This window comes from Caloenas nicobarica, chromosome 2 (genome assembly GCF_036013445.1).
Source record: "Caloenas nicobarica isolate bCalNic1 chromosome 2, bCalNic1.hap1, whole genome shotgun sequence".
Lineage (NCBI taxonomy): Eukaryota > Metazoa > Chordata > Aves > Columbiformes > Columbidae > Caloenas > Caloenas nicobarica.
Genome location: NC_088246.1, coordinates 155,404,622 through 155,416,681, shown reverse-complemented (window position 1 = coordinate 155,416,681; position 12,060 = coordinate 155,404,622). Strand labels below are relative to the sequence as shown.

Sequence of the window (12,060 nt, the reverse complement as noted above, 5' to 3'; positions counted from 1 at the left end):
GGAGTGTGAATTGTCTGTGGTTCTTGAGTACTCACTCCGAGTTTTCCTGAACAACCCTCCCTTGACACTCTGTTTCTTGCCTCCAAAGCCCTGTCACACCACACTGCCCTGCCTGAGAATTGTTACTGGAGAAAAGGAGACAGGTTTCATTTGGATGAAAACAAATTCTTAGTGCTATGCCGCATATGATTTCCTAATCTAAGCGCAGTGCAACCTTTGCTGTTTGAGTTCTAGCTACACTTTTTTTCCTCACTCATCATTTAAGTGTGGCAGATTTTCAAATGAAAAGATGGTATCGGAAGAGCAGTGCCCAGTGAAAAGCTGCTGCATTCACCGAACCGTCCGGACCCTGATTACTGTTGCATTACTTGCTCAATCTGTTTTGTGAAGTGGCTTTTTAAGATCCCTGGGTACGAGCCTGGCAAGTTCCATGAAGTGCACCAGTCTGAGCATTTCCGAGAAGGGAAACGAGGGCTGCTGACTCATATGATTCAAAAATTTGGCTCTATAAGAGGAAATGGCCAGCCCTGCATGTTTCCCCTTCCCATTTTGTTAGCTTGTGGAAGAGGAAGGAGGTACAGTGTTGTTCTGAAAGTAGTGAGCGTAGAATTCTCTAAACCATGTCCCTAAGAACCTCATCTACTTACGTATTGTTTGCTGTAATTACACCATACAGAAACTTGAAGCAAAACCAGAAAAAAGAAAAACATACACTGCAGCAAGATGAGAAGAGGGTTACATGGTCAGTTAAGGCTGCTACTGCACTGCTCTCAGTTTGGTAGTTGTTGATAATTATGCATTTTAAACATGTCAAGTTCACATAGAAGGTGCCTTTAAAAAGAAAAAAAAAGTTGCTTGGCTATTTCTTCATAAATGATTATTATACAAAACATGTAAGAAGTTGTACATGAAGGTTGCTTAATCAGATGATACTGTGATTTGTTATAAATGCTACTATGCACATAAATCATTAGGAATCCTACTAACTGAATGAGAAAATAGCTTCACTTCAAGTTAAGCACGTAGATTATCATAAATAACTTCACAACTGTAGCAGATATTTCCCTTAAGTGAGATGGTCAGGGTTTACTCACTTAACTAAGACAAATGGGTTTGAGAGACCTAGACTAACTTGCGGTAGCAAGATATCAGACAAAAGAAAATAAGGCTTCTGTTTCGGTGAGATTCTTGAAATTTAGTGGTCTATGCAGCCCTTCTAGGTTTCCATATTCAATTGTAGCTGTTTCGTTCTCTTTAGATTTAGTTGGATAATTTGTCTTATTTATGTTTGTATGGTTTTATTTTGTTCCATTATGCAAATTCAAATGTTAACTAAGGTCTGTTTTAAACTGCCCAAGAACTTGCAAATGCGCTGTAGAACCCATGCAGTTCTGCTGCTTTTCAATGATGTAAATGCCGTTTACAATCTGTACGTGTACATATACACACACATATATACGTGTACGTTTTTCTCCTGTGTTGCAGATTGGCCACATCGAAGGACAGCCAGAGAGGAAAGGGGTCTTTCCAGTGTCCTTTGTGCACATTCTGTCAGACTAGTAAAAAACAAACAAAAAAATCCTAAACTTGAGCATTGCACATTCTTCATGCGAGACGGGCTTTTTAGCAAAAGCGAACGCTGCTGCCTCCCTGTAATCCTGTGCACAACTGTGTATATAGCTGCTGTTACAAAATTAAGAATTCATTTAAGTTTTCACCTCATGAGGTTGAATTATATGTATTGTAAATATACTGTGTTATTCTGCCTTTGCCAGTATTATGGTAGCCTTGGAACCTGGCACGCCTTATTGGGTTCGTTGAAGCCATCCTCGGCATCTAGCACTTACATCTCTGTCTATGCTGTTCAAAATCCATATGAACTGCCAGCTTTCCAAACGTGGGTGGTCTCCGTCAACCATGTCACTGTACAGAAATGACTGTTCCTAATAACTCGGTATTCTCGATATACAATTAGCAGAAAGTTAGAATGAGTGAATGGTTTTGGACAATTGAAAAATCAGTCTGCAGTTTCTAAGTGTATATGCAGTTTACAGCTATGAAACCCACTTCGGTATTTATTTAATATAGTGCTCGGTTAAGTGTAATTATGAAGACAAATATTCACTGACTCTACAGATAACAGTAATGTTTTATGGTGTGCATACGGCATTTCATGTTTATATTATGTGGACCTATGCCAAACTGTGATTGCAGTTCCCCTGTGATATTACCTCACTATAAAAAGTTACAAATTTATTTCATTCGAAAACTTATTTTAATGAAAATTAGTCATATTGTTCTTTAGTAGATATATGTGAAATTTGCTGGTTTCTTTCACTGAATTCTTAGTAATCAAGGACTTCTAGAAAATGTTAACTGTTGACATTATGCATGCATTTAGATGCTTACTTGAAACCTGCCTTTGTACAAAAGTAGTACTGTAGTCATATAGCTACATATGAAAAAAGAACATTTTAACTTAATTGCTATTCAGATTAATGTGAGCTTGCAACAGTATTTGTTTATAGCTAAATTGGCTCTTGGAAAAATGATTTGGGGGGGTTTCCTCTGTCTTCAACCTTGCTAAAAGTTAGTTACCTAAGATAAAATTTCTTCAGTGGTGATGTAAGGATAAATTTAAATTATTTTTAATTGCTTTTTAAAGTGGAACTTAAGATGACCTCTCATGCATTGGATCAGGCTGTTAATGACAGAGCTCAGATCACAAGTGTCAGGCTGGTTTTAGTAGAGTTCACTAAACTGTAACTGTAATAATCTTAATTCAAAGCACCAAGTAACAGACATACTGTTATAAAGCTAATTTCTAAAAAAAAAAAACTTTTGGAAGGCTGCATTTGACCTGAGGTTTCTTGAAAGTTGGTATAAAGTTGCATTGCCAGAAAACACATACATGTATTACTGAAAACTTTCATTTCCTATGTCACTTTCAACATCACTTTTTAACTTTGAATGCAGTTGTTTTTTTTCCCATAGTTTGTCTGTAGCAGGTTTCATTACTTTCATATGTAGTTTTGTATTACTTGCTTTAAACGTTATTTTGGCTTCAGTACCTAGTACTGCTATTTCAAAGCGGATCGTCTTGGCTGCATGGAAAGATTTTCATTTCATAGAAACACATCTCAGACTTTCTGAGGGCTTTCATTTTTAATTCAGTTTTACAAGACTGTAGTCAGTGAATATTTAATTCTGTTTGTGGTTAATATAGAAATAAATATCAGTCTAAGCCCCACATGGAAAAAATGCAAAACATTTATCGAATGTTAATGGTTTTATCATTTATAACAAAAGTTTATTTAAAAAAAATACGCAGTGAGTGGGCGAGCCTGCTGGCATCTAATCTTCGGTATTACCAGCTCCAGTATTTCAGACTTTATTCTGTTTTTTATGGAAAGGAAGTCAGGATTATCATTTATTTAGCATTCCATTTTATCCATTACTACAATGTTTTAAGTTGCATTAAAGAACAAAACCTATTCACTTTTGTGGTCAATTGTATTTTTAAGTGATCTTGAAATAAACTGATAAAAGCAAATCATATAAAGAAAACCTAGGCATGTAAAATTATGTAGAGTCAAATGTCTATTCTTTTCTACGCTCTTTAAAATAGTATACATATGCATTTTGTAAAATTAAATGAGTTCCATCGGGAACAATAGTTCTGTTTATTCTGGCTTACTGTGGGTCATAAGAAATCTGAAAGTGTATGATATTGATTGAGTTTAAGTACAGTATTATATTTGAACTCAATGAGCCACTGTCTGCAATTTTGTACATGACATAGTATTTGGAAAGTCTAAATCTTTATGGAGAATTAGCTGATAAGGGGCTGGGGGGAGGGGCAGGGGAAGGTGCCCCCAGAGGGGGAAGAATGCTCTGCAGATGATGTCTTATTTACTGTTGAACAACAGTTGCTATTTATTTTTTTATTACATAGTACATCAACGTGTACAGAAATCGGATCTGGTCATGCCACTAGTTAAAATCTTCTCATTGAATGTTAAGGTAAAGCATCAGTACACACGTCTATTCACATGTATTTAATGTGACAGTTTTTGAGTACTGTATGTGTTAATTTCTACTTTTTTAATATTTAAAATTGCTTTTAAATAAATGTATTCAGTTGATCTCAGATATCTGAACCAGGCCCTTTTGTCAACTGGAATATCTTCTAGAGAGAAAGTCTGGATTCCAAACAGATAGAACTAAAATGCTTGAAATGTTTTCTCCTGAATATAAAGCACCCCCTATACACTGCAATTAAATGTGTATCTCTTTAACAGCTGGTGAATATGGATGCAGTTGCCTTTACCTAGAAAATTTTGCTTACTAAAGTTAGCATCAAAACACTTACTTTGTCCATGAGTTTCGATTGCTTTCTCCATGGCTTCAGCAGGCTCTACGGAAAGCCAGCCTGGTGTGTCGCGTGTCCTGCAGCCGGCGCGTCGGGTTGAGAAGAACCTCTCAGCGCGGCCCCTGTCCCGAATACGGCTGTTCCTCTGCCGGGGGCAGGAATTCAAAACCCCACAGCAGCTCTCAAACCGACTCGAGCAGTACTAACCTTCTCTGGATGGAGTGACTTTGTCACTTAGAATTTCAGCTCCCACCCAGCTCACAGAGGTTATTTTTCCCCTCCCTGACTCGGTTCTTGGAAGTTTCTCATTTAAGACCCTCACTTCTTAAAATTGCTCCAGAAAGAAGAAAACACTTGAAATTGGTAGAAAACAATGAGAACATCCTTTAGCCAGAGGAAAAGTTGGGAGTGTGGAGTCATCAGATCTGGTTTGTTTCACAAATAGTAAGGGCAGCAGCGCAGGGCTCGCGAGAGCTCTGTGGTAAGATTGCTGCTTCAACACTGACTTGTAGCGCAGGCATAGCCTGACTTTGGCATAGAATACCCTGCTCTTGTTAGTGTGGGGCTTTTAAATTTACAAAGGCTAAACGTAAGGGGTGGGGGGGGGGGGTGAAATTATGGATGTGGGGCAAGGGAAGCAGTCTGGTTAAATATTCTGCTCCTGCTCAGCTTCTACCTTGTCACGATATTTCAGATAACAGCATTCAGAGGTGCGTTGATTCCGATATCCTCAGTTCCGTGTCCTTATGTTACTTGTTCTTCACTGACATGTACTGATTTCCTTTCGCTAGTCAAAATTGAGGTGGATCTCTCATATGCTGTTTGGAGCAGAAGATAACAAGACAAACGCAAGCCCAGAGAACTCCCTTGTTCAAAGTTGGAGTCTGTTTACCCTTTTCCTGGCCAACTTCAAGCTCCTAGTTGAACAGAGACTGACTAGTAATGAAAACCAGTAAAAGTGGTGCAAATCTTAAATACCAATCAGTGAAACTCGGAAATAGCTCCTTGCCGCCCAACAAAAACCCAAACATGCCAACTCTATAAATACGATTTAATTTTTTCAGATGCTTCCCCTCTCCCTGGACTCTGCAGTTCCATGTGACAGTTCACCCAAGCATCAACAAAAAAATTTCAATTTTCTCCACACTCTGCCTTGTCATATAGTTTAATGCCATTCACACCCCAGACCAGTAACCCACCTACGCCAAGAAACCAGAATATGACAGAGAAGTGAATGTCCGTAAGTAAAGTTCAGCTTCAGACCTTAAATTCTTACAGACAACTTCCCAACTTCATCTTGAGTTTAAGGCTGTTGGGGGTGTTTTTGAGAGACACTTCTTTTAGCCGGAGGCTTTTCAGATGGTTACAGAATGCCCACAGGACTGTAAGATGTTTTCATCTAGATAGCTGCAAGCCAAAAATTTTCTTACCTAATACAAAGTAACAATTTCAAATTGTCTTAATTATACTTTTACAGCTATACATGACATGATTTACAGCTCAGTCATCTGCTGAGTGCTCAGGTTTCTTGATAAGCGAAGTGCTTTTTGTCAACTTGGACTTCAGCTGACACCCCCGTGCTGCAGCATGCACAAAACCTGGGAGCCTTAACCAGTTCTCGTCAGCTGCCGTTCAAGTAACACTAAAAACGATAGTGTGTCATCGTACAGGCTCTGCCTTGTTCCTCTGTGAATTACAGAACAGATCCTCCTGTCTGCAGCGAGGCGGATGTCTGCTCTGGGCTCCTTTTGTAACCGCGGGGGCGGGGGACAAACCATTTGTGACAGCTGTCACATCTGCTAACCATGTCAGAGCAGAGGAGAAGCTGATCGGTTTGCTGTGCCACCTGAAGAGTGCTTTCAATGAGCTTTAAGCTTACCTGGAGCTGCTACTCCGCGGTTACTACCAGGTTGGTGTTGGTTCTGGTGGTGTCTGATCAGAAGCCCTCCCTGTGCTTGTTGCTGTTTGCTGAAGGGTGGTGTGTGAGACCAGGTCTGTTCCTTTTGTGGGATTTTTTTTTTTTTTTTCCCAAGGCTTGAAGGTGTTTCTTGTGCTTCAGTTACCCCTAGAAATTTAGAAATCGGATTTTTCTCACAGTCCCATTGTGTAGATGAACCACTCCTGAACACTCCAACTAGACTGCTCCAGAGTAGCTGCCTTAGAGCTGGTTTCGTTGTATTTACCTTTGTTCCGTTCAAAGCAATAGCATTAGGCTTGGGGTAACTAAGAATTTCCCCAGTCTCTTTCCCAGGGAATTCTACAGGAAGAACTTACTACGTCTGCCTGTAAACATACAAGAGTAAGGAGTAGCAGGTAGTAGCTTATGTCTGAAGCTGCTCTCAAACCTAGTTCAGAAATGTTTTTCATCTCTCCCTGCTCCCATATCCCTGCTATGGTCGTGTCAACACACCTCTGAGCTGGAGTTCTTAGTGTTTAAATAAAAATCTAAAACTTACCTATCAAAAAGAATTGAAATGTGCTCCTGAATGTCAGACTGAAGACAGACAAGCCACCTCTTGAGCTGAACATGTACAGAAGAGATCAGCAGCTGTTCATTGGTGTTTTGTGGTAGTTTTGTGTTGGAGCCTGCAGCTTTCTTTAGTGACCTAGTAACACCAGTAGCCACACACTGCTTCAAAGACACCTCAAAGAGGAAAGCAGACATTGTTTTTTCAAATTAGTAAAGATTGTAGTGCCTGTAATCACCTGTCCATACTGCAAGCCACCCCGTCCATGGCTCTAGAGTGACATATCCCTGTGTCCTAGCCTTTATTCACTTCATATTCGCTTTATTCATTTATGGTTCTGCCTCGGTAACTCTAGGCAGTGGGCCATACACTCGCCTCAAAGCTCAAGGTAATGCAGAGATTTGAGTGATGTGAAGAAGTGAAGGTCTGTTGTCCAGAAGAAGCAACAAGATCTTAGCAAACACTAGGGAGGGAGGAAGGGCAGGGGACGGCCAGGCCATGTGGTCAGCACTAAGTACCTGCCGCAGCAGCTGGGCCCTGTGGAGCAGCAGGAGGCAGCAGATGTGCGGGCAGAGTCTGTGCCCAAGATCCAGAGAGCAGGAGCATTTGGCTGTGAGGAAGGAGGTGCTGCTCCCCCTTAGACATGGTTCTGGCACCCCCACTACCTCTTTGGAGCAGGTCTGGAAGAGTTGCCTTGCACAGGGTTGGATTTTGCTCACTATTATCCTTTTACTCAGTGCCTGTGTTCCCACCAGGCCTGAGTAAGATGCTGCTGGGTCCAGCAGAAAAGCTGCTTCTGTTCCCCTGTCCCTGCTGGGATACAGTGAAAGTATAGATGAAAAAGAAAATATTGAATTTGGTGATGGAAAAAACCCTCTCTGCTTCAAAACCCTTGAGAGCAGGATTTTGTTCCTCTCACTTGCCTACGGCAGTGTTCTGCCTAGATGTTTTGCATGCAAAATGTGGCCCCTCGTGGTGTTTGTTTAGACTGGGGTCTCCCCGGGGGTCATCACCTCCCTCTCTGTAGGGCAAGTGCCCAGTCCGCCCGTGATCACAGAATCATCTTGGTTGGAAGAGATTGTTAAGATCATCAAGTCCAACCACAACCTAACTCTGGCACTAAACCATGTCCGTAAGAGCCTCATCTGTAAGTGTTTTAAACACCGCCAGGGATGGTGACTCCACCACTTCCCTGGGCAGCCTGTTCTACTGTTTCACAACCCTTTCTGTGAAGAAGTTTTTCCTGATACCCAATCTGAACCTTCCCTGGCGCAACTTGAGGCCATTTCCTCTCATCCTAGCTTCAACTGCTTGCCTGGTGGAATATAAAATAAGGCACTGAGTGCAGTCCCTCTGCATAGAGGTCTCATTACCTGTGTGACTTCTCGGTGTCCTGACCTCACCGCTGCCCATGTCTCCATCTGCTTTGGGCTGAAGACAGGGCTTGTAGCCATTGTGGCCACCACAGTGAGACCCGTGCCATGGTGTGGGGCCTCAGGCTGCAGAGCTGGCTGGAGCATCGCAGCCCCCCGCCAGCGACTGACGGTAAAGCCCAGCAGCGAAATGCCATTTGGAGACATTACCTTAAGACAATTTACCTCCATCTAATCCTGTCTCTTCCTGAAAGGGATTGATGATGCGGGAGAACAACAACATCTGTTGCTGGAGGAAGAGCTTCCTACTGGGCAGACAGGGATGGGGATCGCGTGTCCTGGGGGGACCCTCGCTCCTCCTGCGACCAGGATGCTGTGAATTGTCAACGTGAGACGGAGGAGAAGCCGAGCAAGGTGCCTCAGAGATGTCACAACTGCAGCAGTGTCTGAGTGCAGCTCCGGATTGAAGGAGCTGTCTGGGTTTGAAGGAAAAATCCAGCTTTGATGAGTTTTTTTTCTTTAGTTTGGAAGGATCAGTATTAAAGGCAATGTCTCACCAAAGTGGTTTCTCTGCCAGGCTGGATAACCAGGCTCTGACTAGCAGGAGCCAACGCTTTGGAGTTGCCAACAGCCCCGTCCCCAGGACTGTCACCTGCATTGTCCTTCCCCAGGTGTCACCAGCAGCCCAAGGCTCCTGCTCACCTGGGCGGTGCTCCAGTGGAATCTGCGGCCAGGAGGCTGTTGTAGATGGCTGGTTTTAGTGCACAAGCTTTTAAAGTTTGCAAAGTACTCCTGCATCTTGCTGGTACCTTCCTATTTCCGCAAAGCCTCGCTCGTGCTCTGCTTTGTCGCATAGAATCACAGAACAGTTTGGGTTGGAAGGGACCTTCAAACTCATCCAGTCCAACCCCTGCCGTGAGCAGGGACATCTCACCCAGATCAGGTTGCTCAGAGCCCCGTCCAGCCTGGCCTGGGATGTCTCCAGGGATGGGGCATCCACCACCTCTCTGGGCAGCCTGGGCCAGGGTTTCACCACCCTCACTGTAAAAAATTTCTTCCTCATGTCTGACGTGCTTGGCACACACTTGCCCAGAGCAGCCTGTCTGCCTGAGGCTGCCCTGGCGTGCGAGGAGGGGCCCCCTCAGCCCCGGGACACCGCCGGCTCCTCACAAGGGTCCCTCCTCACCCCTGGGTCGCAGCCACGGAACCCCCGCCCCGGGCTGGGGGCTGAAGCAAAGGGCTCCGACCCACCCACCCCACCCCCGGCCACACGGGCCTCCCCGGCGGCTGCAGGGGGACGCGCAGGGGGCGGGGGCTCCCCCCCCAGCGCCACCTGCCCCGCGGGGGCTGCCCGGGGCGGACACCGGCGAGCGGGGCCGAGCGCGGCCAAGGTGCCGGAGCCGCCTCTCCCTCCCCCCCGCGCCGCTTCCTTTTATAGCGAAGCGGCTCCGCGCCCGCCGCCGGCAGCCAACCTGTGCCCGTGACGCCGCCGCCCGGCAGCCCGGCCAGCCCGGCTGCGCCCCGCGGCCGCCCCGCGCACAGGTACGGCTGCCTGCGGGCCCGCGGGCGGAGCGGAGCGGGGAGGCGCGGCCCGGGGGGAGCGGGGCGGCGGCTGAGGGGAGCCGGGGGCGGGGGGATGTCGCCTGAGGGGAGCGGGAGATCGCCTGAGGGGAGCCGGGCGATGCGCACCTGTGGGGAGCGGGGGATCGCCTGAGGGGAGCGGGCGATCGCCTGAGGGGAGCCGGGCGATGTGCACCTGAGGGGAGCGGGGGATCGCCTGAGGGGAGCCGGGCGGGGGCCGGGGAGAGGCTCGTCCCGCCCAGCCCCGCTGGCCCCCGGGGCGGGAAGGCGCAGCCCCGCGGGATCGGCGATGAGTGCCCGGGGCAGCCCGGCCCCTGCCCGCAGCGCCGGGCCGCCCGTGAGGCCGCGGGCACAGCCGGCGCCGGCAGCCGGGGAGCCCCGCAGCGAGCCCCGGTTCGTCCCGAAGGCCGGAGCCGCCGCTTCGGTTCCCCCGCTGCGCGGGGCTGAGGTGCCAACGGGCCTCGCTCGTGTGTGCGAGCGGCGCAGGGCTGCCAGGCTGGGGACAGGAGACCCTCTGGGACCAGGGGGTGCGGGTGACAGATCCAGGGATCGCGGTAACAGCCCTCGCACCACCCAGCACGGTCTCCAGCGCCCGCCGGGTTGCAGCCCCGCAGCGGTGAGCTGGGGTGGGCGCTGCGGGGGGCGGGGGGCCGGGGCCTGTGCCGTGCGTGGCGGGTGCTGCTGCTGGCTGCCCTGGGCTGGCAGCGGTGGTGACCGCGCCATCCGGCTGCTTCTTGCACGGCGCGCGTTGCATGTGGCTGTCCCTTGGTGCTCGGACAGGTGCCGGGTCGCAGACTTTTCAGTCGTCGTCGTTCATGTAGATCTTGCACCTGCTACTGACTAAACATCTAAAAGTTCAGTGCAGCGGCCAGAAATGCATAGGACTGGCCGGTGAGGAGGCGAGAGCACTTCTGCTTTGGGGGACCCGGGACTTCCTTGTCCGGGCAGGGACAGCGGTGTCGTCATGATCATGGCTGTATGTGAAAACTACCCCTCTCTTAAGCAAGTCGTAGCGTTTCAAAAGGATTAGTGGTGAAACAGAGAGGAAACGGCACAGAGCAACCCCTCAACCATGAAGGTTATGGTCTGGAGGGGCGTTACCCTTTTGCCATTTAAAAATGAACTCTTATGCCTAATAATCATTCTTTAATACACGTGACACGGAAAGCCATGAGGGGTGTAGTGTTTATTCGGTGTTTTGTTAGGTGTGTGACTGAAACAGTAGAGAGGCCCTTTTATTCATTCGAACAAAGCAAACCCCATGTATGCACCCTGAACCGGCAAGTGTTTTGAAGAGATGTGGGATTTTGTCGGAAGTGCAACGTTGCCTTTGTTTCAGTACTTGACTAAACCAAGCCTGGTGCAGGCTGCTGCCTGTTTGATGTCGAGGATGCCAGTGCTGCTGCTGCGGGGAGCCGGGGGAGCATTCAGGGTGCCCACACGAGCTCCGAGGGACCCTCCTGGGTGCAGACAGGCACCCTGGGTTGCTTTGGTGCTCAGCGCCGCATGGAAAATCTGCTCAGGGTTGTCTCGCCTTAGTGAGAGGCAGCACTTTGCTGCTGCTGCTGCGTTCCCTGCTCGGCAGGGACCGGCAGCCCGTGCAGCTGGATGCTCTGCGGCTGCTGCTGCAGGCGGCAGTTCCGACCTGCTCTGCTCTTGCTCGCTCATCAGACCGAGAGGCCTCGTTAGGACATTTTCTGACAGTTTTGTCACCAGTTGCGTTCTCAGGGCACACCAGAGGTCTGTGGCGCGGTCTCCTCCACGGCTCGGCAGGAGAAGCACCCCCAGCGTTTCTGGGCAGGTCTGAGGCCGCTCTGCGGGGACACTACGACGGGCTCAGGATCCAGCAGGAACAGTCACACCGACCGGACTTTTAAAAACGCTTTCCAATAAAGTCTAGACCATCCGCTGCTCTAACCGAGATCGATAGTTCAGACTGCTCAGCAAGGAGCATGTGCGATGGATTTTCAATAATCTGCATGGCACAGCTCAGGCTTGAGGAAAAAATAATTAGGCCTCATTCTGTGCCTCTAAATGTGACTGTGCCCAGTAAGAGCAGAAGAAGAAGCTGATGTGCTGAGGGTAGTTAAAAGCTTAATGCCGCCTGTAGAGTGTGGGAGGGCACGGCCGCTCTTACCTGCTGTTTCGTTTTATTCAAAGCTATCAGAGGATTAATAGTGGCTCACAAGAGTAAAGACTGGTGTTTGACTGAGATACTTCCTGTGCTTGTTGGAGAAGAACAAGGCCAAGAGTATTTTGAAAGTAA

At 47.6% G+C, this 12,060-nt stretch overlaps 1 protein-coding gene across 3 annotated transcripts in view; it reads left to right on the top strand.

The window, feature by feature from the left end:
* The window catches only part of ASAP1 (ArfGAP with SH3 domain, ankyrin repeat and PH domain 1), a 154,149-nt gene extending 150,106 nt beyond the window's left edge, over nt 1-4,043 (top strand). For all 3 annotated transcript variants that reach the window (XM_065628086.1, XM_065628088.1, XM_065628087.1), the window contains one exon: nt 1,486-4,043. In XM_065628086.1, coding sequence (XP_065484158.1) covers nt 1,486-1,560 — 75 coding nt within the window. In that variant the 3' untranslated portion in view covers nt 1,561-4,043. The remainder of the gene's footprint in view (nt 1-1,485) is intronic.
* The last annotated feature ends 8,017 nt before the right edge of the window (nt 4,044-12,060 follow it).